This window comes from Coregonus clupeaformis, chromosome 20 (assembly GCF_020615455.1).
Source record: "Coregonus clupeaformis isolate EN_2021a chromosome 20, ASM2061545v1, whole genome shotgun sequence".
Taxonomy (NCBI): Eukaryota; Metazoa; Chordata; class Actinopteri; order Salmoniformes; family Salmonidae; genus Coregonus; species Coregonus clupeaformis.
The window spans coordinates 46,981,402-47,007,106 of record NC_059211.1 but is presented as its reverse complement, the minus strand read 5'-3'; the positions used below and the strand labels follow the sequence as shown (position 1 = coordinate 47,007,106).

The window sequence follows — 25,705 nt, the reverse complement described above, 5'->3', positions numbered from 1 at the left end:
CACCCAAACGAGGGCATTGCGTTCATTCACCTCTGGCCTGCTGGCCCCCCTACCTCTGCGGAAGCACAGTTTCCGCTCAGCCCAGTCAAAACTGTTCGCTGCTCTTGCACCCCAATGGTGGAACAAGCTCCCTCACGACGCCAGGACAGCGGAGTCACTCACCACCTTCCGGAGACACTTGAAACCCCACCTCTTTAAGGAATACCTGGGATAGGATAAAGTAATCCTTCTACCCCCCCTTACCCCATCCCAAAGAAAGAAAAAAAAAAAAAAAAACATATTGTAAAGTGGTTATCCCACTGGCTATTAGGTGAATGCACCAATTTGTAAGTCGCTCTGGATAAGAGCGTCTGCTAAATGACGTAAATGTAAATGTAAATATCTGTTGGTTCCAGACTTGGTGCATTGACTACCGCTTGCCTTGCGGTAGCAGAGAGAACAGTCTATGACTTGCGTGGCTGTTGACACCATGTTAGATCGGCCCGTTATTTTCCATGTCCATTCCCATGTTTGTTCCCATGTCTACCCAATTTACTTCATTGCGCCTGTCAAGATATCACGGTGTAGAATCTCTCTCCACAGTACAAAGCAGAGAGGTGGATGAACTATGAAGTAAAAGTCTCATTAAATTTTAAGCTGCCAAGTGTCAGGCAGAATCCCCACCGATTCAGAGCCTCTAGAGCGGATTCAGGAAAGGGAATAAAACTGTGGGAATAAAATGGGCAGCTGTTCTTACACAGGAAAATAGGGAAAAAAGGACTGGGAGTCAAAGAGAAGTCTGCGCCCTTCGCAGCCAGAGCCGGCTTGGTTCCTTTCCAAACCCGTGTGAATGGTCCAGATAAAGCTGCCAACGACGCTATATATTTGATATTGCCTTAACTCCACACATCTGTCTCTGCGCATTACTTCGCAATAAGGTAATAAGGTTGAATTATCCTGCGCCTGCCATCATCTTATATAAGCCACTGCGACTCAGAAAACATGTAAAGGAACAAAGTGTCACAAGGCGAGTGCCTTAGCGGTGTCCCTGTCTCTTTGGTTTAGTCAAACGGGGGCTTAGTCACTAGAACAAAGGTTCCTAGTTCCTACTCCACTCGCTCCAACAGGAATACACAGCTGTGTGGCTATTTCCAGACAGTTGTTGAGTGAGTTCAGTGTTAAACTTTCTATTGTTTTGTTTTATGTCTCCATTATCATTATGATACACTGATTCCCATTCATCTGTGTTAAGTAACCACAGAGAATGAATTAATACACACTGTATATTTAGTGCTTGGTTAGTAAAATAACAAATTAGTGTAATCCATTAGGCTCTGATTAGAATGTAAATTGCTTGGGAAGTGACACTAGGGAAAAATGACACATCTTATAAGCAATAGAACAATATGAAGAAACGATAAAGTTAAACATAATCACGGCACATTGTTTAATGACGAGAAACATAGATATATCATCCATGTGAAGTAGCCTCCTAACATTAAACTATGCATGAGACATCTCATTTTATTACTGTCGTTCTATAAAAATAATATTTATAGTATAAGTAAAGCGAGATCACACTTAGATATGGGCTTTGACTCTCTCCTCTTAGCATATCTCCCTGTCAGCTACAATGCCTCCAGAAAGTATTCACACCCCTTGACTTTTTCCACAATAGTGTTGAACATGATTTTTAATTGACTACCACATCTCTGTACCTCACACATACAGTACAACTGAATTATCTGTAAGGTCCCTAAGTCGAGCAGTGAATTTCAAGCACAGATTCAACCACAGAGACCAGGGCAGTTTTCCTATGGTTTGCAAACAAGGGCACCTATTGGTAGATGGGTAGAAAAAAGCAGACATTGAATATCCCTTTGAGCATGGTGCAGTTATTCATTTTACACTTTGGATGGTGTATCAATACACCCAGTCATTAAAAAAGATACAGGCACCCTTCCTAAATCAGTTGCCGGAGAGGAAGGATCCGCTCAGGGATTTCATCATGAGGCCAATGGTGATTTTAAAACAGTTACAGAGTTTAATGGCTGTGATAGGAGATAACTGAGGATGGATCAGCAACATTGTAGTTACCCCACAAGCCTAACATAAATGACAGAGTGAAAAGAAGGAAGCCTGTACAGAATAAAAATATTCCAAAACATGCATCCTGTTTGCAATAAGGAACTAAAATAATACTGCTAAAAATGTGGCAAACAAATTCACTTTTTATACTGAATACAAAGCGTTATGTTTGGGGCAAATCCAACACAACACATCACTGAGTACCACTCTTCATATTTTAAAGAATGGTAGTGGCTGCATCATGTTATGGGTATGCTTTTCATCGTCAAGGACTAGGGAGCTTTTTAGGGTAAAATGAAATGGAATAGAGCTAAGAACAGGCAAAATCCTTGTGGGGGATTGTTTAATTGTGAGAGTAGTGTAGCTAGGTGGAGCTACTCGTACCTTGTTATTGCCGGGGTAGATATTTCCCCTGTTCCTGTTATTGTTGGAGCTACCGTTACCTTGTATTGCCAGGGTAGATTTTCCCCTGTGCCTGTTTCGTTTGTCGCTATCCAGCGCTATTTGTGTACGACGGAATAAACTCTGCATTCGGTGATTACCCTCCTGCGCCTGACTCCTTCTATCACACTCATCACAAAGTGTTTAGAAACATATTTCATTCTTATTTACAGTAAAAGTGACTCCAAAATTACACAATACATTATCTACCATTCATTTCTGTTGCTCACAAAATAATTGGAAACACAACCAATAAGAACTGCAAATGCGTCCAACAAGTTTGTAGAGTCACAAACTTGATGTAGTCATTGCGTGCTAGGAATATGGGACCAAATACGAAACTTTTGAATTTATTTATAAAAAGGTTTGTCAATAATTTTGATCCCTACCTTTTTGAAAAAAAAAGTGTTACTTGTTAAACAATCGCTTTCTATGAGCAATTGTATTAATATAAAATAATATAATTTCTCAATTATTTGAGTATACAATATAGCTCAGTATTTTAATTATTTATTTTATACAGTCATTATTGCTCATCTTTATCAAGGGTGTCAATAATTTGACCCCACTTTATCTGTTAGTAATATCCCGCTCGTTTTCCCCGTTAATTTACTGAGATGACGTTTTCATCATTATTCCAAAACTGACCTATCCGAGTCTTTTGGTGAGAGGGTTACACTTATGACACCATCAAATGGGGGGACTAGATCCATAAAGTGCATTAATTTCTAAACGGTAAAATGGATATGTATGAAAGTACCCTCAAATAAAAGGTGACATTCTGTACTGTCGCCTCATATGTAAGATTGTATCTCAAATCCAAAATGCTGGACTATAGAGCCAAATCAAAGTTTTAGCTTCACTAGCTAGGTTTCCATCCAATTTGCAACAGATTTTCATGCGAATATTCAAAAATCTGCATAAGACAATATGCACATTTTCCCACCAGAGATGTGTTTCCATCAAACTGATTGATTACGGATAAAAGGCTGTGCATGATGATGTAGTGCACATAAAAATTACTTTTGCGGTTAAAATCCCATGTACCGAATGAAAAATACAAGTTAAATGGGTTTCCAATGTGCCCACTCTGGTCTCGGCACGTGAGCTCTAGCCAACAGCTCGCAGATACAGTGTGGGTAGGCTATCTACATGATGAGATTATTATGGATAAGAGAGCGAGATTACTTTTATTTGTCAAATGGCAGCCAAGCATTGATCATCATGTCACCAGAATAAGACCCTCAATATTTATTGGAAGGTAGCATCAAGCTCATCACCGTGCATTTTCACCATCCTGTGAAGTTCGTCATCATTGATTTAATCTGTAGCCTAATAAACTGCATGCTTTCCCAAGTCGTAGTGGGAGGACCACCTAACATATCATCGCGTGACTCCAAGTTTACTTCGATATGCTGGTTATTATATCAATATTTGCACATAAAGGCATTTCCACCGCCATTTCTCGCATAATTAATTTGACAGACACAAAAAGACCCCACCACGTCTAACGAACAAATTGTCTGTCGGCATTTATACAATTGTAACAGGATTTCCTGTTTCCATCAGCCCATGCATCAGGTAATTAATCCACATTAAATGGTTGGATAGAAACCTGGTTACTGTCCAAATAAATACTTAGGGGAGTGTATATATATATATGGATATACATGTACACTCATGCACACAGATACACACTTAGGGAAAGAAACATCCATCTATAGGCGCATTCTCTCTCGCATTCATATGCTCAAACAGTAACACACACATACACATGCTTATTAGCATGCACAAACACATACGGAAGAGACCACATACAATCACACAATCTCAACCTCAAATCCACACACATTTTATCACTCAGATCCCTCCCACACACATACAGTATACATAGACACACATTCACAACCCCCCAACATCCTCTGAGCTGGAAAATAAGATCAGTCAGTGAGCCTTTGACCCTTGCTCATGGCTGTATGAGCATGTGATCGAGAGGAGAGAGGTGTGTGCGTGTGTGTGTGTGTGTGTGTGCGCTTGGGGGATCTGATGTTGATCTATTAAGAAGCTGTTAGTTATAGTGTTTACATTCAGTGCACTCCAAAACCTCAGCTAGGCTCTCGGCTGGAAATGATCCATAGCCATCTCTTTTCCTAGACTGATCACTTGGAATAGCTTGTAAATGCTGCACATTCTCATTTGTTTTAACATTTACTCATTTACATAGACCCTACATGTGGAGAATTTCGAATAGAAAGAATAGGGTCATTAATTACATGGAATAGTTGACGATTAGGTCCTGGAAGACACTGTATAGATGCACTGTTAGTCCTGTAACAGTGCTGTTCCATTTTCAGTGCTGTTGATGCAGATCATGTAGGGTAATTCAGGCCTGTCCTCTGAGTATCCCAGGCCCAGCTCAAGGCCTAATGGTGCTCTGTCTTTCTGTCTGTCAGTCTAATTCTGGAGAGATGGCGCGTCCAGGGCCAACCCACGCCCATCCAAACCCCCGACACAGGAGATGAGATGCTGATAAGATTTCTATAATCAATTTAGCCAACCAGGAGGGGATAAATCCTGTCCATTTGCCTCCTCACTCGCTTTTCCATCTCTCCTTCATTTCTCTTCCCTTCCGCCCTTCTTCCCATCTCCCAACCCCCTCTCCCCCTTCTTATACACAAATGAATAATTCAGCAGCCGATGTGGTGAAAGGTGAAGTAAACAAGTCTATTGCCTAATATCCCGGGAGGCCGGGAAAGAGAGAAGAGTGAGGAGAGAGAGGGGGAAATGCTGTGGCTGTCCAATACCACAGAGCAGAGAGCACACAAGGTCCAGCCTATCTCCAGCCTATCCTCATGTCCCAGAGTCATTTGCACTTATATTGACCTCAAAACTAATGACACAGTCAGCTAGTCCGATGCTCTCTTTATCCACGCGCTGTGCGACCATAAATAATAACATAAGATGGTGTAACGCCACAGTGGTGAGAGTGAGAGAGTTCAGGGTCCTGCTCCACGCCAGAAGTTTCTCCAACAAAGAGACTGTTAAGGCAGAGGGTACTTCAAACCACTGAATAATATGTAGTGTGCAGAATAACTCTATAATGTAGGTTTAGCATGCACAGTAAGTGCCTTTTGTTTCTATACATCAAGGGTTTAGAGGGGCCTCCCTAAACATGAGCCACATACAAATAGCCACACCTAGCAGTAATACAGTAGTGACTGCTATAATTACTGTATTTGTTCAAGGGTCAAATGCAAAAATTGCTAAATGTTTTGAACGATTGTTCAACCCATTATCATTCAACGAGAAGAAAATCACTGTTGAATGATTTTTCTTTGATAATGTTAAAATTAGAAACGCAAAAAGTAGGCAGGGCAAACACGTTTTGGTGATTTCTGGTATATCATCAAAATAGATCAATCACTGCACGTTTTTGGACTCATTCAGCAGTTTTTACCTGATTAAGTACAATCCAATTGGAAATTATTGTTGAAAGTTCATTTTATATTCCTAAAACCTAAGTTGAAAATAATGCTGTCGCTGCTTCCTGTTGACAAGACATATTGATACATAGCCCAATATCAAAACACAGTTTTAAAGTGTCCAAATCAATAACCAATATGCAGAAACAGTTTGTGATATATTGAAAACCTAAACATAAAATGTTCTATCTACACATACATGTGCAACAATAGTATAATGCATGTTACTTTAAACAAGCACCTTATAAATGGCACACACACAAAAAACCCTGTTGTTTTGTCGTGGCAATAAATCATTCATCGATTGGGGGGTGGAGGAATGTGCTTTTGAAACTAAAAACCAGATAGAAACAGATATATTTTTACATCACTGGTTAGAGGACAACCTGCAGAACACAGTCAGCTACATTTTGGAATGTTGCATTTTGATACGGGGGTTACCAAAACAGAAAGAAAAACGCAACATTGTTTTGTCAATCACTCCAATCGATTATCACGTTGAAATCAATTGCGTGAGGGCCTCCCGAGTGGCACAGCGGTCTAAGGCACTGCATTGCAGTGCTAGAGGTGTTACTACAGACCTGGGTTCATTCCCGGGCTGTGCCACAACCGGCCGTGGCCGGGAGTCCCATAGGACTGTGCACACCCTCCGGGTTAGGGGAGGGTTTGGCCGGTGGGGCTTTACTTGGCTCATCGCGCTCTAGCGACTCCTTGTGGTGGGCCGGGTGCCTGCAGGCTGACCCTGGTCGCCAGTTGAACAGTGTTTCCTCCGACACATTGGTGTGGCTGGCTTCCGGGTTAAGCTGGCGGGTGTTAAGGAGCGCGGTTAGGCGGGTCATGTTTCGGACGACGCCTGACTCCACCTTCACCTTTCCCGAGCCTGTTGGGGAGTTGCAGCGTTGAGACAAGATCGAAAAAATTGGGGAGAAAAAGGGGGTAAAAAAAATATACAAATAAATCAATTGCGTGAGAGTTGGGAGATGAGGTTGCACGTCCTGTTAAAACGAACACCTAAAAAACCACACAGAATAGAGGACAATTTGTAGAAGACAGCTAGCTATATTTTTAAGTGTTGCATTTTGATTCAAGTGGGTCACCAACGAGGTAAGTGTAATGCAACACTTCTTTTGTTAATCACTTCCATCGATATCATGCTGAAATCAAGAGAGCAGGGGGGAAAACGTTTCGGAGTGTTGCGCTGTTTAACATAACACTATTCAAAGGCCACACGGAAACTTGGAATAACCTATACATGGTTGGTTAGATGAGAATTTGTAAAGGCTTTTATCTATATTTTGGAATGGCGGATGTTGATTTTGGGAGGCTGCCATCACAGAAAAGGGAATAAACCACTTTCTGTTAGTTAACTTCAACGAATCACGACCCGCCATAGGATAGCAACAGTGACAACGGTTGGCTGCTATTTAAATAATAGTTTGACTTTCAAATCCGTGTATTGGTGTGTGGCCAGCAACTATTATAGAGACCGCCCCAAATTATCCATGCCATTTGAAAAAGAAAATGATAGTCCTGCCACCCCCAGTGCGTATGACAAAATCAACAGTACAAAACCAAAGATATTGATCTGTTTTAAGCAATTGATCTTGTGTCATCGTGTTGACTATAAAAATCACCAATCTGAGGTAAAAAGGATGTGTAATTACCACCAATATGATATGGTCAAAACGTCAGCTTGTGTAATGTAGTAACACATACTATCCACATCATGGAAAGTAGCGTAATATCCATTAATTAGATATGGCTAGGGTTGCAAAGTTACCAGAATCTTCAGTAATTTTGTTAATTAACAGAAAATATATGTAAATCTATCGTAACTTATTCAAATATAGTGTAAATTTTGTATATCTGTGTCCATATTGTCCATGAGTTTCTAGTAGATCGTTCAAGAGAAAATAGCCTAATTAATGAAAAAAGCATCTTATTTTCAATAACCTCTACAACTATTAACTTTTTTCAAATCTGCCACGAGTTTGACGGCAAAACATTGACAACAAATACATAAAGAGTGTGTAAAAAAATATTAAGATATTAAATGCTGAAACCTTCATATTACACACCAATGGTATTCACTAAGTTGATGGTTTATATTTAGGACAATGTTTTATAGCTTTTTCATTCTATTTTTATTTTTAAATCTTATTTAATTATTTCATATATTTTACATGTGATAAGGCCAGAGGGCCAGAGATAATTACAGACACCTGTGATAATCTGAAGTACCCAAAAGGGCCAATAGACGTCTTAAAATCCTTGAAAGATGCCAAAAATCCAGTAATTTACTGGTAAACTTAGAACGTTTCCAGTAAAATACCCTCCCTTTGCAACCCTAGATATGGCAAAATAATTCAATATCTTACTTTAGAATGATAGTAAATGAAGCAAACACAGATTTACACTGAGTATTCAAAACATTAGGAACACCTTCCTAATATTGAGTTGCACCCCTTTTGCCCTCAGAACAGCGTCAATTCGTTGAGGCATGGTCTCTACAAAGTATTGAAAATTGTTCCACAGGGATGCTGGCCTATGTTGACACCAATACTTCCCACAGTTGTGTAAGGTTTGCTGGTAGTGGATATCTACTCTGAATAGCTCGTTCCATCTCATCCCACAGATGCTCAATTGGATTGAGATCTGGTGACTGGGCAGGCCACTGCAGTGAGCTGAATTCACTGACACATTCGTGGAACCATTCCTGGACAATCCTAGCCTTGTGGCATGGGGCATTATCCTGCAGAAAAAAATCTATTCGCAGATGGATACACTGCTGCCATGAAGGGATGCACCTGATTGGCAATGATGTTCAGATATCCTGTGGCATTCAAATGTTGCCCAATTTGTGCCATGAAAAGTCACCATCACACCACCAGCATGCACTGTTGACAAGCATCATGATGGATGCATGTACTCATGTGGTTTTCTCCATACCCTAGTACTCCCATCAGAGTGAAACAGCAGGAACCGGTATTCATCAGACCAGGCAATGTTTTTCCAATTCTCCAGTGTCCAGTGTTTTCGTTCCTTACCCCACTGCAACCGCAGTTTCTTATTTTTTGCTGAAAGAAGCTAAACTCTGTAAGGTCGTCGGCTGCAATACCCAATTCGTATCAAGGTACGACGACTTGTGCATTCTTTTATGCGTCTTTGGGCACCAATGTTGTACTGAACTGTCAGTTGACTAACTGTAGCCCGTCTGTTGCTCTGCACAATTCGGGTTAGCCTCCTTTGTCCTCTTTCATCAATGACCCGTTTTCAACCACTGGCCTGCTGTCGGCTGGATGTCCTTTGGTGTCACAAGCCGGGCTAGAAACTCCGGTCTCAGATGTGGAGAGCTGGGGGTACTACCCCTTAGCCACAGAGGAGGTGTTGTAGGACCCAAATGAAACACCCAAGGCAATACTCCAGGCAAGTAGATTTAATGTTCCAAAACAGGAGGCAAAACAAAACAACTCCACGAGGGGAGAAAAACAAACTAAAGATAACTTTGAACAACTTACTAGGACTGACACGGTGGGACAAAGCAGGAGACACATAGTCAGGACGCAATAACCAAGTGAGAAACAAGGGGAAAACACACAGCTAAAATACACAAGGGGAAACAAGGCACAGGTGACCTGGATCAAGCTAATTAGGACACATGAGGAAGAACTAAGGCAGAGGGGAACACAGATGACCTCTAGAGGCCCGGAGACAAACAGGAGGCAGGAAGCTGACACACACGAGGAAGAACTAAGGCAGAGGGGAACACAGATGACCTCTAGAGGCCCGGAGACAAACAGGAGGCAGGAAGCTGACAGGACCCCCTCCTCTAGGAACGACTCCTGACGTTCCTTCCAGAACACCCTGGCCCCAGGGTGCGAAAATCCCGGATCAAACCTGGGTCCAGGATGTCCCTGGCTGGAACCCAGGAGCGCTCCTCCGGCCCGTAGCCCTCCCAGTCCACCAGATACTGCAGAGAGTTCTGGACCCTCCGGGAGTCCAGTATCCGGCGGACTGTGTAGGCTGGCTGGCCGTCAATGATCCTGGGAGGTGGCGGGGGTCTGCGTGGGGGGCAAAGGGAGAAGACAAGACAGGTTTAAGGAGTGAAACATGGAAAGTGGGGTTAACTCTAAGGGAGCGAGGGAGAACCAAACGATACGACACAGGGTTAACCTTTCTAGCAATGCGGAAAGGCCCGATGTATCTCTGGGAAAGCTTCCTGGATTCGACCCGGAGGGGCAGGTTCTTAGTGGCCAACCAAACTCTCTGACCAGCTCGGAAACTAGGGGCCGTCCGGCGGTGGCGATTAGCCTGACTTTGGTATCTCTGGGAGGTCCGAAGGAGGGCACGCCTGGCCTTCTTCCAGGTCCGCCTACAGCGTTGGACAAAGCGCTGGGCCGAGGGAACACCAACTTGCGCCTCCTCCTCTGGAAACAATGGAGGGTTGTAACCGAACTGGCATTCGAAGGGGGACAATCCGGTGGCTGAGGACTGGAGGGTGTTGTGGGCATATTCAGCCCAAATGATATAGGTGGCCCAAGACGTGGGATTACTGGCCGCCATACACCGCAGGGTGGTCTCCAGATCCTGATTAATCCGTTCCGTTTGGCCATTAGACTCTGGATGGAACCCCGACGATAGGCTGGCTGTGGCCCCAACAAGCCTGCAGAAGGCCCCCAAAACCGGGACGAGAATTGGGGACCTCGGTCAGAGACCACGTCCAGGGGAATACCAAATATCCGGAAGACATGGTTCATGAGGAGCTCAGCAGTCTCCTTAGCCGAGGGCAGCTTGGGCAGGGGAATAAACCGGGCAGCCTTAGAGAACCAGTCTACCACCACTAGGATGACGGTGTTGCCCTGGGATAGAGGAAGTCCCGTAACAAAGTCCAGAGAAAGGTGTGACCATGGCCTTCGAGGAACAGGTAAGGGATGGAGCAGTCCCTGGGGTCGCTGGCGTGTCGACTTTCCCTGGTTGCACACAGGGCAGGCCTCAACATAGACCTGCACGTCCTTCTTGATGGACGGCCACCAAAACCGCCGTCGGAGGAACTCCAGTGTGCGAGCACTGCCTGGATGGCATGTCAAGGGCGACTCATGACCCCACTGCAAGACGCGGCCCCGAACAGAGAGAGGAACGTACAGGCGACCGGCAGGACCACCGCCTGGATCGGGCTCCTGGACAAGAGCTTCTCGTACCCCTCTTTCTAGTTCCCACTGAAGAGGTGCGACGATCCTAGACCTCGGAATAATCGATGCCAAGGGCTTCTCTTGTAACTCGGGAGAATAGACTCGAGACAGAGCATCCGGCTTGACGTTCTTGGTGCCAGGTCGGTAAGTCAGGAGGAACTGGAATCGATTAAAGAAAAGGGACCATCGTGCTTGCCGAGGGTTCATCCGCTTAGCCTGTTGGAGATATTCCAGGTTCTTGTGGTCTGTGAGAACCTGGAAAGGGTGCTGAGCCCCCTCAAGCCAATGGCGCCACTCTTCCAATGCCAGTTTTACCGCAAGCAACTCTAGATCCCCCACGTGGTAGTTGCGCTCGGCCTCAGACAGGCGGCGAGACATGAAGGCACAAGGGTGTAATCTCCCATCCGCGGCGCTTGAGATCCTCGAAGGCCCCTGCTGCTTCCGGACCCCAGTGAATCTTGGTCCCTCCTCCCTTGGTAAGCGTCGTCAAGGGGGCTACCACCGAGCTGAAATTCTTAATGAACTTCCGATAGAAGTTAGAAAAGCCAATGAACCGTTGAACCTCCTTGACCGTGGCAGGTGTGGGCCAATCGTGGACCGCCTTGACCTTCTTGGGATCCATCTCTAGGTGCCCGGGAGTGACAATAAACCCGAGAAACTGAGTCTGAGAAACATGAAATTCACACTTCTCAGGCTTAACGTAGAGGTGATTGTCAAGGAGCCTCTGGAGAACCCTGCTAACATGCCCCTCATGCTCCTTCAGTGACCTCGAGAAGATGAGGATATCGTCCAGGTACACGAAGACGAACAGATTAAGCATATCCCGGAGAACATCATTAATCAGGGCTTGGAATACTGCGGGGGCATTGGTGAGCCCGAACGGCATCACCCGATATTCATAGTGCCCCGTGGGCGTGTTGAACGCCGTCTTCCATTCGTCTCCTTGCCGGATCCGCACGAGATGGTAAGCATTGCGGAGATCCAGCTTAGTAAAAATGGAAGCCCCTTGAAGCAGCTCAAAAGCAGTGGCCATGAGAGGAAGGGGGGTATCGATTCCGAACCGTGATCTTGTTGAGTCCCCGGTAATCAATACAAGGCCTAAGACCCCCGTCTTTCTTTTCAACAAAAAAGAAGCCCGCCCCAGCCGGGGAAGTAGAGGCATAGATGAGGCCGGCTGCCAAGGACTCCTTAATGTAGGTGTCCATAGCTGCGTGCTCGGGGAGGACAAGGAAAAGATCCGACCTCTAGGAGGGCAGCACCCAGGGAGTAGATCAATGGCACAGTCATACGTGCGATGAGGCGGTAAGGAAGTAGCCCGGGCCTTGCTGAACACTGCCTTGAACCGATGGTAAACACTGGGGACTCGGGAGACGTCAACAGACTCTTGAAACTGGGTACTAGGGGCTGAGGGACTCTGTAGCATGCAGGTGAGTTGGCAGGCGGGACCCCAGCTTAGAATGGTGCCCGTAGGCCAGTCGATCTGGGGATTATGTCTGCATAGCCAAGGGTGACCCAGGATAATAGGATACTCGGGAGAGTCAATGAGATAGAAGGTCTCCTCCTGCTGGTGTTGAGAGATGGTAAGTCGCAGGGACTGAGTCGCCTCGGTAACCTTTCCTGGTTCCAGAGGTCTGCCATCTAAGGCTGTAACTGCCTGGGGTTGAGGAAGTAGTTGGGTAGGGATCTTAAGTTCCTTAGCCAAGGTTACATCCAGGAAATCACCTGCGGCACCGGAATCGATCATAGCCTGGACCCGATGCTGGTGGCCCCCCAGGACAGAGTGGCTGGAATAGCCAGGACAGCGTTAGTAGGAGGCGCTCTAACTCTCCCCATCACAGCCCTCCTGTAGCTGGGCGGGGACAGGCGTTTCCCGAAAGCTCGGGGCAAGCGGAGCGAAGTGGCCGGCAACCCCGCAGTAGAGGCACCGACGTTCCCTCATGCGACGTTCCCTTTCGTTGGGAGAAAGCCTGGACGGCCTAACTGCATGCTCTCCGGGGAATCCTGGAGCAGTTCAGGAGCCGGGGAAGCTCTGAATGACGGAGTCCAAACAGGAGAAACAGAGCTGCTCAGAGGAACTTGGGAATGAGACACCTGACGGCGAGCCGTTCTCCGCTCTCTTAGACGATTGTCCAGGCGGATGGCCAAGGCTATGAGGGACTCGAGATCACCAGCTGGTTCTCGGGTGGCTAACTCATCTTGAAGGGGCTCAGATAACCCTCCCTGAAAGCAGACCCTCAGCGCTTCATCATTCCATCCGCTCCTTGCTGCTATGGTCCGGAAATCAATGGCAAAATCTGCCGTGCTTCGGGGCCCCTGACGGAGAGACAGTAGGCGCTTGGAAGCCTCCCGCCCACTGACAGGATGATCGAACACCCGCTTGAACTCTTCTACAAATGCAGCGTGGGAGTCACAACAGGCCTCCTGGGACTGCCACACCGCAGAAGCCCAGGCGAGCGCCTTGTCTGAAAGAAGGGTAATGATGTAGGCAATCTTGGAACGGTCTGTGGGAAAACTTGAGGGTTGGAGCTCGAAGGTGAGGGAGCATTGGGTGAGGAAACCCTGGCAAGAGCTTGGATCCCCAGAAAAGGGCTTGGGAGGTGGTAGTCGGGGCTCCGCCAACCGAGACGACCTGTCGTCACTGGGGGGTGACCTGGGGGAAGGGAGAGGACCAGGGAGGCGTTCAAAGAGCTGGCGGAGGGAACTCATCATTTCGGCCAGGAGTTGAGAATGACTAGCCATCAGCTCCTCTTGTCGGCTGAGAACGGCTTCATGGCGCTGGAAAGAAGCCTCATGTCGAGTGATCACCGCCAACAGGTCCGGGGAACTGAGTGTTTCTGGGTCCATGATTGACTTGGTTATTCTGTCACAAGCCGGGCTAGAAACTCCGGTCTCAGATGTGGAGAGCTGGGGGTACTACCCCTTAGCCACAGAGGAGGTGTTGTAGGACCCAAATGAAACACCCAAGGCAATACTCCAGGCAAGTAGATTTAATGTTCCAAAACAGGAGGCAAAACAAAACAACTCCACGAGGGGAGAAAAACAAACTAAAGATAACTTTGAACAACTTACTAGGACTGACACGGTGGGACAAAGCAGGAGACACATAGTCAGGACGCAATAACCAAGTGAGAAACAAGGGGAAAACACACAGCTAAAATACACAAGGGGAAACAAGGCACAGGTGACCTGGATCAAGCTAATTAGGACACATGAGGAAGAACTAAGGCAGAGGGGAACACAGATGACCTCTAGAGGCCCGGAGACAAACAGGAGGCAGGAAGCTGACACACACGAGGAAGAACTAAGGCAGAGGGGAACACAGATGACCTCTAGAGGCCCGGAGACAAACAGGAGGCAGGAAGCTGACACTTTGGTGGACCATTCTTGATACACACGGGAAACTGTTGAGTGTGAAAAACCCAGCAGCGTTGCAGTTCTTGACACAAACCGATGCGCCTGGCACCTACTACCATACTAAATTCAAAGGCACAAATATTTTGTCTTGCCCATTCACCCTCTGAATGGCACACATACACAATCCATGTCTCAATTGTCTCAAAAATCCTTCTTTAACCTGTCTCCACCCCTTCATCTACTCTGATTGAAGTGGATTTAACAGGTGACATTAATAAGGGATCATAGGTTTCACCTGGAGTCACCTGGTCAGTCTATGTCATAGAAAGAGCAGGTGTTCCTAATGTTTTGTGCACTCAGTGTATATGTCTCACTAGTTTAACCATTTAGAGATTTTTGGAAAAATGCTCCTAAGCACAACTTAACCAGGCGCTCTAGACTAGAGCGTCCATAGGATCTGTGCAGCAGGCTGAACGTTTGACGTCCCTACAAAAAGTACCAATCCCTTTCATTCTAAAGAAAGAAGGTTTGTGGTTGTACCCGTTTGCTCGTTAAAGCTGTAATATTTATGAGGACGGTTGCACATTGTGTCGGTCAATAAAAACTGTAGGTTGAAAGAGTCTTTGCCGCCCTGCAAGGCCTTGATCAGTAGAATCTAAAGTAAAGTTGCTGTTTGTACGTGTTGTGCATGTTGCATATTGTTGTGTGGAACAAAGGAAAGAGGTGTACTCACTGGCATGGTCTGGCTGCCATGAAGGGCACTGATTGCAGACTGGGCCTCAGCGTGTGTGGAGAACTTTACAAAGGCACAGCCTGAAAAAAACACATGCACGCACGCATACAAACACACACGCACACACACACACAGGGAAAGAGAAAGAAGCAGGGTGCCTTTATTAAACACTGTGAAGAGAAGCACGTCAAAACATTTCAGGGAGGCACAGACTCCCTTGCACAGCAGGCTGCTCCTCTCCAGGCTGCTCAAGCTGCAGGCTCTTGTACAGATTGCACTGATGAAGCAGAAAAGCATGCTATTTAGCTATTTAGTCCCACATGCATATTAAATACAGACCCAGTGAAATGTATATTGTTTTAAGTCATTACGCATTAGTCTACAGTTCCTCGAAAGAAACCAAACATGTTTGAGGGACTAATGCTGGTTTGATCAGGACCTGCAGCGAAGGAACCCAGGGGGTAAAACTAGAGAAGGATCTTCAAGTGTGGCTCAACTCCTATCGACCTCTGGCCAATCTACACAAAATAGACCTGACAATATATGAATAAATATGTATGTACATTATAAGGGTTAGTTGACAGAGAAGTATCCATAAACATCTGTAAATCCAATCATATTATTTATTATTATTATTAAAGAAGTGCATTATCTGACTTTATTGCTATGGACGTTTTGAGTGATTCAGCTTTAGGCCAATCTGGGCCTAGATTCACATAACCCAAACAGAGTATAGCGGAGACAAAATGTAACGTCCCCTAGCTGCCCCAATGTCCTGTCTTCTTGTAAAGAACACCGCAATTGTTTTGACATCCGCCATTCCCTCTTTACTTGTCGAGTCAGAATGAAAGGGCCTCTACTTCGGAGATAATTCCACAACAATTTTCATAAACACTGGCCTGGGACTATGTTTTAGAGACATGAAGAACCAGGATTCCTACTGCTCTTTACTGCATGTCAGAAGGTATTGGTGTCTGGGTGGGCAAACCATGGGGCGGGTAGACCATGGGGCCTAGAGTACAGTGCATCAGTTAGGTCTTATGATTGTACATCTATGGGAATGTTTCACTTACAGGCCTACATAACCTGGAAGACCATTCTTAGAATAATACAAGCCATGATGACTCCTATAAAGAAACCCATTTACGTTGATTGTTTTTACACTACTGAAAAACTAAAAGAAAACATGCCCATTATGAATATGTGATTTCTCAGCTGAAACACATTAAGGGTCAAAGTCAGTGACCTAGAATCTTAGATAATGTCAGATGTACTATATATAATTGGTTCCTACCTTTGCTGTTTCCGTCAGGACCTCTTAGGACGGTGCACTCCTCGATGACTCCGTAGGGCTCAAAGAGGCGGTACACGTCCTCCTCAGTCTGTTGTTTGTTTAGCATCCCCACAAACAGCTTCCTGTCTTCTGGAACAAAGAGATAAGCAAATTAAGGGTTAAATTAAATCTCTGACCTTTCAATGCGACCAGTCTAAATGAGCATTACAAGAAAAATGTCATTACCCTAGCTATACCGATGTAGGCTCTGCTCACTATGCTCAGTGGCCGGCACTGGCAAATGAACATGGGGCAATGCATTTGTCTGCCACATTTAGCTCTGTGAGTTGAGTCACAGTGTATTGTTCCTGTGCCAAGTCTGCTCATTTTAATTTTGACGATAATTGGGTTTGCTCACATATTTAGGCCCAGGGTAGGCCTGGGGTTCTGTCAGGACGCGGCCATGCCCCTACTCTGGGGGAATGGAGGGAGGAAGCAGCAGGCTGATGAAACAGCGTTGGTCCTTCAGATACACCAGGAGCTCCAGGCAGTCCTACTATAGGTCTACTTCTGCCTCCTATACTGCTGACCTACAATATTAGTGAATACAGGCTATTTGTTTCTCAATCTCCATCTCCCTATGCCTCAAATGCTTAATTGCTGCTGATCCGGATGTTTTCAGTGTATTGCCACAGGAATAATATTCCAGAGCTTTTCAATGAACAATGACACGTCTCTCCAGCGCGGCTGAGGATAATAACGCTGGCTTTTCAATATGGGGGGGGGGGTTCTACTAAGCTATATGGCATTTCTTTAAGGATCATTTAGTTATATATATCCCCCCAAAATATTTGTAAAGTATATACAAACGCGCTGAATAACAGATTCACCACATGAAACAACAGATAGTCCCCGCCAAAAATCTAAAGTAAGTTTGCTCTGAAGTGTCTGTCCTATATCTGAAAGATATAATTTGTATATATATATACATTTTTAAACATATATATATATATATATATATATATATATATATATATATATATATATAACCCCTTATTTCGGGCACTTTATACTTCCATTCATTTTTTCAACTGGTACCAGGTGACCTTCAGACGAGTCTTGTGAGGCCTGTGGGTGTCCTAGAGCAAAACAACTGACATATAAGTGTTCGTGAGAGTCTCACCTTTGCACTGTAGCTACCCACTCATTTAAGTGGGTAGCTACAGTGCTCGGATGCTACAGACAGAAGTTGGCAGATTGACTGTACCGACTTCAGACGAGTCCCAATACGCTTTTCGGGGTCGTAGAGCAAAATGGAGAACACCATCGTGTTCGTGAGCATCTCATCTTTCCATAGAGGTGTCAAACCGTTTAGATGCTACAGACAATTTTGTGAGAGTTACGGGATGTCTAATGGGGATTTTTGTATTATGCTAATTAGATTCCCATGGAGGCGTGGACATCAACCTTAGGGGGTTTTAAATGCAGGGGCACTTGGTCTTTCCTTGACCTGAGATGCGGTGTTTACTGATGTTCTGCTCCTATGATTAATGCTATGCTCACTGAGTCCAACTGGCAGCAACACTACTCCAAACCTCCCCTTTACAGATTTTCTATAACTTCTAGTGCACCTATGTAACAAAGGCAAACAAAGGCAGAAGAGGATTCCAGGGAGCTTTGGAGTTCAACATCATTCCCAGTCTGTGGTAATGCGGTGTGTCAGGGTGACCTTTGTGGCCATGAGAGAGAGACTCAGAGTGTGTGTTGTTGTGCTGTGGCGTGCCCTGACCAAGGCAGGACCCACTGATATCTATATTCTTACTCCAGCAGCCAGCCAAGCTCCTTGGAGCCCCAGCCGCCCGGTCACTGCCACACTGCCACAGCCAGGGCCCCGGCTGGCTCCCTCACTCAGCTCGGCCAATGACGCACCTTTAAAATAATCAACAATGTCAGACCGCGTGCTGTCGAGGGAGGAGTGGACCTCGTACTGCACTCTTTATTGTTAGTGGCAGGATCAGAGGGTATGTATCAAAATGGAAGCGATTCAATGTGACATCTGTCATGGTGGATTGGAGAGCATTTATCTGCAGAAGAGAAAGCCCTGAACTGGAAAATAAAAGGCCAAGATGCTCCTTCCTCTTGCTTGGGGGGGAATATGAATTTGGAGTTGGGGGGGTTTGTGGGGGGATTCAAATCTATGCACCCACTCCCTCAGCCTCTCTCACATGCACAAGTACACACGCCCTCACGCACACACATGCCCACACACACACACACACACACACACACACACACACACACACACACACACACACACACACACACACACACACACACACACACATACACCTTTGCCTTTACCCTCTCCTCCATAGCACCCTCGTAACTTCCAGGCCTATAACTCTTACAGCATCCCCCCCTCTATGGATGATGGGAATGTGACAAGGCAGGATTAATGTATGCAGCTGACATATGAATTTCATATGTTCTGCACTATGACGTTCATGCCATGAACAGACCTCCTGTGGCACGTCTTAAAATACGACATTGCAACTGTGCCATCGCTGATAAATTGCTCACTGGGAAATCACCTAGAGCTGAATGGAATAATATTTATTGGACTCAGAGCACGTCAGAAATAGACCTATATATCAGATCATATCCTTGTGTAACATTGGTTGGTTTACAGAGGGCAACAAAAGGCCCGCTACCAATTGGAGTCCCATTCTGGGCTGTTAACTTTTCACTGTATTCCATCAGAAATTCCACTGGATTGTCCTCATGTGGAGATTCAGAGACAGGCATAAGTAATGTGATGGAATATGAATGACTCCAATGCTACTGTAGTTAGCACAAGTTCTTCAGCTCCTTCAGCTCCTGCTGAGAGATAGAGAGCATGTTCTACTTCTAAGTGAGTGTGCTTCAAAAACAACCTAACAATGCATGAAAATACATCATTTTGCAGACCTATTTTTCCAGCCATGATGTTCTGGAGTAAAACGGCACATTGGGACTTGAGCTGTTGTTCATCTAGCTACAACACACAGCGAGGAACATTATCTTGTTTATCTACAGTAGGCTATGAACTCACATGTACGCACATGACACACACACACACACACGTGCACACTCACGCTGTCACACAGTTATAAATTATTCACCACTTTAGGGAAAGCGATTGATGATAGGCTCTCTCAGAGATGCTGTTGTTAAATCATTAAATAAGAGAGAGTGCTAATGTTGCTATTTAAAAATCTCTCCAGCCGGCCCCCTGAGTGGCGCAGCGGTCTAAGGTACTGCATCGCAGTGCTGAGGCTCCACTACAGCCTGGGGTTCGATCCCAGGCTGTGTCACAGCCGGCCGTGACCGGGAGCCCCATAGGTTGGCGCACAATTGGCCCAGTGCCCGTTCCGGATTAGGAGAGGGTTTGGCCGGGGGGCTGACATTGGTGCGGCTGGCTTCCGGATTAAATCTCATGTCCACCAGATGCGTCAAACTCTTTGCATTCCGGCGGAAGTCATTCATTGTCAAGAGAGCAGTCCGCAACGTTACGTTGGGGGTGCAGCACTAGGCTATGCTGCGTTCTATGTACCGCATGTGCTCAATATTTTCAACTTGCACGTTCTTTACCACGCGGTGGTACAAATGGAAGTACACACACAGACTCCAACTAGCTAGCTTTTAGTGCATCAAGTATGGAAAATGCGGGCTAAACATCTGGAAAAACCAAACACATGCATCTGGTGGACATCGGGCATTAAGCGAGCAGTGTGTTAAGAAGCAGTGCGGCTTGGCGGGTCATGTTTTCGGAGGACGCATGTCTCGACCTTCGCCTTTCCCGAGCCCGTTGGTAATTTGCAGCGATTAGACAAAATCGTAACTACCAATTGGATATCACGAAATTGGGGAGAGAAATTGTATAAAATTACAACAGCATGTGCAATAAGATGCATGTCCCAGTGCTCAGGACTTTTTAAAAACTGTATCGACTGGCTGTTAATGCAGCTTTGTGGATTAGCGCTGTCACACAGCGGGGTGCCAAGAACACACAGCTACTGGTTACTGCCGCTCCACAAATAACTGTTAAGGCTGTTGTTTTTACCCAATGAACTGGTCATCCACATGACCATGAACACAGCTGAGACCAGATTCACCTGCAGCCCATTTATACTGTAGCCTAATACTAAACCAACACAGCTCTTATACACACTCCACCAACACAGTTCTTATACCTCTGCTGTCACGACTTCCTCCGAAGCTGCCTCCTCTCCTTGTTCGGGCAGGCTTCTAGCCACTGCCGCTCCTCATCTCATCATTCCATTTGTTTTGTCTTGTTTATTACACACACCTGGTTCATATCCCCTCATCAGTACCTGTATAAGTGTTCCCTCTGCCCCCTTGTCTTTGTGTGTGATTGTTTATTGTGGAGGTTAGATTAGCTCGGTGGAGCTCTTTGTATTTTGTATTTGCGGGATATTCACCCGTGTGCCTTGTCGTTTTCCAGTGTTTGACGCATTGCTGACTCCTTCTAAATCACTCACCACATCTGCATAATCGATAATCGTACATTTGCATCTCATAAAATCACAATTAGTCATTTAGATGCGGCAAGTGACGTGTTACAGCGACAGCACCTCCTAACCACCCACAACTCCGTCCTGAAAGTTACACCCATCGTGTTGAATCTGGCCTGAGCTGATAAGCAACGGTTTGTTTGGAATAAATACATTGGAAATTAAAGCATGGAGTAATGATTGGGGAATGTGCTGCCTGGTTCTATATCCTGAAGGTTACTGGGCCCATCTGAGATTTCTAATCAATAAGTGTGTTTTCATATGAATTTGAAATCAAATTCAATTTAACATTTGATTTATCTGAAAAGTATGATTTAATCTCCTCACCCAATTCGTTGGAATTGTAATCCAATTACTTATTTACAACACTGATAAAACTATGAATCATTAATCATGCTACAGTCTTCAGATACAGTATTTTATTACTATGATTATTTGTAGCTGTGCATGCTGCATATTCCCATTGAACTTTTCAAGGTTCCCATCTTGCATACATTAGCGATTTTGCAGTCAGGTCTACCATGTTGGAGACTTATTACAGTGTGTCTGCTGATTACATTCCTGGGGCTATAGCTGCTTGGGGTTTTGACAGTGGAATGGATAAGAAGACTTCCAGTGAATAGCAATGGGATGGGTTTCAGGGTTTTGGCGCTGCTGCAGGCTCCTGGAGAAAGCCCTCACAAGGGGTATGGTAAAAGCGTCCAGACCCATGTGTTGGCTTGCATAAGAACCTGCAGCCCTCGGTAAGCCAGGATGGATGAAATTGAGAGAGAGAGAGCAAGAGAGAGAGCGAGAGAGAGCGAGAGAGAGAGAGAGAGAGAGAGAGAGAGAGAGAGAGCAAGCGAGAGAGAGAGAGGGTTTAATGAGGGCGGTACTGAATCATGTTCGCTTCCTCTGTGTTTCTACCATGTATGTGTGTGTGAGAGAGAAAGATGCTGAGAGAGAGAAACAGATGGAGAGAAAGAGTGAAGAGAGAGTATGTGTTACAGAGAGAAAGCTCTTGTCAAAGAGATGGGTGGGTTGCTATGAAAACTACTTATACAGCGGCCTGTCAGTCATGTTTCATTGGAGTTTGGAGAGGATAAGAGGAGAGCAGGGAAAGGAGGAGAGGAGGAGAGAAGGGGAGGGGGTGTTGGAGTGGGGTCATTCCTCTATCTGCCTGCTGAGTTGGAGTGTAAATTCGCCTGTCAGCCACACAGATAAGGACAAATTATTAACAATATTAGCCGCCCGATAAAAAGGAACAATAATGAATGGATAAATATATTAAACCAAATGAGATCCCATTCAGACAGAAAGTGGGCCCTGAGAAACCATCCAGGTTTTCTCATTTGGGGAAGCAGATAACAGGTAGGGGAGGAGGGGTAATGTAGACTCCACTGTATTTCATCACACTCGCCCATCAAGCCATTGAGAATCACAACATTTGCGGTTGGAATACCAAACACCATTGCTTCCACAGCCCATTATAGTTGTTCAGCGAGGATGCCACACAATAACTGTCAGCATGTGTTCAACCATAAAAAACAGAGAGAATCTAATAAATTAATTAACCCTAGGAGATCATAGTGCTTAGCCAGTGGTATTTAATCCAATGTATTACATACATGTATATGAATCTAGTGCTGTGTTGTATTAATGAGACAGGCAGGCAGGCTGGGCTGGGCTGGGCTGTTGTGGAGGCTAGGCCTCTCTGGGTTGGGCCTGTGTTCCGCTTTGCCTGCCTGCCTGGCTGCCTGGGTGTTCAGGGGTGCCAGAGGAGAGTGGCGGTCTGGGCCCAGGCTTGGCACCGCTGCTGTGTTGAATGAACACTGCCAGATGAACTCCTGAATAATGACTATTTTATGTCCTCTTTGTTGTGTTTGTCACGTAATGAGGGAGGGTGACAACATATTGTGCCACAGTGCTGGAACAACTTCTGAGATAACTCCTGTGTACTGTTCTCTACCTTAACCCAGATCTGTGGAGTCTTTGTCTATCAAAAGTTGTGTCTGTTATGTGTTTGTTTGGCAACGCTCTAGTTAAAATTATCTGAAGTTGTCTTTTTGAGGCAATTACCAAAAAAATAAGCTATTTACAATATGGCCAATATACTCTGCATAATTACTACCTTTCAAACCATTGAGAACATGTTGCTTGGAAACATCAATATATATAATATATAACAAATAATATCACACAAACAAAACCCATTGCTTTCCACTGAATATCCAAATCACAAGCACGGTTGAAGAAGATTACATTCAAATCCTTTTCTGTTTTGGCCGGCGATGCAAGCTTGATTTTGTGTCACAGTTTCATCATGATAGTGTCAAGGCTGCTCATTGGTAGTGTGGCAGGGTGGTACCTAAATAAACCATCAATATAAAAGGCGGGGAGCAGTGTTTGCAGGACCTTGATAGCAGCCGGCGCCGTGCTGCAGTACATCCTTCACTAAACAGTCCTCTGGGAAGGATTAGGCCTCAGTGCTTTAACACTGGCCCCGTTTACTGAGCAAACTAAAACACAGTCCCCAACCACTTTAACACACCTAACCCATTTACACCAACACACATATCGGCGGGCGCATGAAAACACACAGGCGCTGCGCGCACATGTGCACACGCGCCACCACACACACACGGGTACATGCACGCATAGACACACACACACACACATTTTACACACAAACATGAAGAGAGGCTCCCAACCCTTTCTCCAAACAAACACTCCAGTGAGTGTGGGAGGCTGTGGTAACTGTTGCACCACCATCATCCCTATACAGCGTTTTGCCGCAGAGGCAAAGATCAGACAGAGTGCATAAATCACACAGGGGAACAGGCTTTGAGCAACCCATACAGCATATTTCCACATTTGGCAGTTCGATCACAGACGGTGGATTAGAACAGTGATCAGATATTCTTTCTGTGCTGCTAGTAGAGACAGGAGCTGATGTATGTCATCTAGTGTTCTCTCCTCAGCACTCCACTGATTTTATTTATCAACTGGATCAAATGGCTGTAATGTGCTGCTGGGGGATTCAGCACTGGGGCTGCATGGCTCGGCTGGAAGCCTTGAGCATACAATTACTAGCCAGCCACTGCTTCCAGCCTGCCTGAGTGCACCATATAAAACCTCTGGGGTGCCTGTGTGTTAGAGCCCAGCCTACCCACGTCCCCCCGCCCGCCCGCACCTCAAATTGCAGTCAGGGAGGAAAAGAATCAAACGAGAAATTGCTTAAAATATTTTATCTCCACCATATACGTCTCAGCAAATTTACACTCAATATGATAACAAACGTGAAATATTACTCACTGTCTTGTGTTGGCTTCAACGTATTACGGTGGTGCTCATAAATCCTGGAACTGCTGTACAACGTCTATACGTACTGTATATAAACATTTACAATATTGCAGTGCTATTTATATTGTCTGCCTTCATAATGCCATTGGAAGGGCATTCTGGCATCAGTTATGATATGGATTTTATAACATTCCTTTTACTGGCGTTTCTATTACATCCTGGCTAAATTTGTCTGTACAGTATCAGGCCCTACCTTTTGGCAATATTTAATACTGTTCCAGCGCGTTTCTTAATTATTTTCTCATCGGTCAACTGACACTGATTCATGAGAGTAATGCTGGGCACTCCCTCTCAACCACCAACCACCAACACCCCTCCTCATCCCTCCTCCCTACACCCCAGTCTCTCACTCTCTGCTTCTACTCCTTCTGAACCTGCTTGTTCTCCCTTCCTTTTTTACTCCCTCTCTTTCCCTCTTCACTTTACTCTCTCTTCCTTTCTATCATTCTCTGGATCTCTCTCTCTCTCTAATGAGTTACCCTCATGCAGTGGTTTCTCTCTCTCTCTCTCTCTCTCTCTCTCTCTCTCTCTCTCTCTCTCTCTCTCTCTCTCTCTCTCTCTCTCTCTCTCTCTCTCTCTCTCTCTCTCTCTCTCTCTCTCTCTCTCTCTCTCTCTCTCTCTCTCTCTCTTTCTCTTTCTCTTTCTCTCTCTCTCTCTCTCTCTCTCTCTCTCTCTCTCTCTCTCTCTCTCTCTCTCTCTCTCTCTCTCTCTCTCTCTCTCTCTCTCTCTCTCTCTCTCTCTAAATAACTTTTTTTCCCACGATGGACAAAATTGACTACAGCAAGAGACAACAAACTTAATTAAAGAGCCAAAGCAAACAGGCATTATACAGGTGATATCCTGCCCTCACTATCCTGCCCTCACTATCCTGCCCTCACTATCCTGCCCTCACTATCTGCATTAAAGGGGAAGACAAAACCCAGCCCTATCTCGTCTGGGAGCTAGCTGCTCCTCTCACCTCAGGCAACCGCATTAAACCAAGACATACACAGACTTTGGTACAAAGGCTCTATGATCCAAGACAGGGAGCGAAATAGAGAGAAGTAGAGAGATAATGAGAAAGATGGGGAGAGACAAAGAAAGAAAAATGAGAAGGATCAAGCGGAGAAGATAGAGAGCGGGGCCATGGCAGAGAAGTGAGGATGTACGAGAATAAGTTATATCTCTGTGAAGCTTTGTGTGGGAGAAGACAGGACTGAGCTGGCAGATGACTTTGCTGGCAATGGATGAAAGAGGCTTATAGGCCACCC

The 25,705-nt window shown here is 45.4% G+C and overlaps 1 protein-coding gene across 11 annotated transcripts in view; it reads right to left on the bottom strand.

Moving 5' to 3' along the window:
• LOC121533539 (CUGBP Elav-like family member 5) overlaps positions 1-25,705 on the bottom strand; it is a 242,950-nt gene that overhangs the window by 33,505 nt on the left and 183,740 nt on the right. For 7 of the 11 annotated variants that reach the window (XM_041839573.2, XM_041839575.2, XM_041839579.2 and 4 more), the window contains exons 4-5: positions 16,561-16,689; positions 15,267-15,346 (exon numbers count right to left, since the gene is read on the bottom strand). In XM_041839573.2, coding sequence (XP_041695507.1) covers positions 15,267-15,346; positions 16,561-16,689 — 209 coding nt within the window. The remainder of the gene's footprint in view (positions 1-15,266; positions 15,347-16,560; positions 16,690-25,705) is intronic. The other 4 variants (XM_041839574.2, XM_041839580.2, XM_041839582.2 and 1 more) reach the window with 1 other exon arrangement.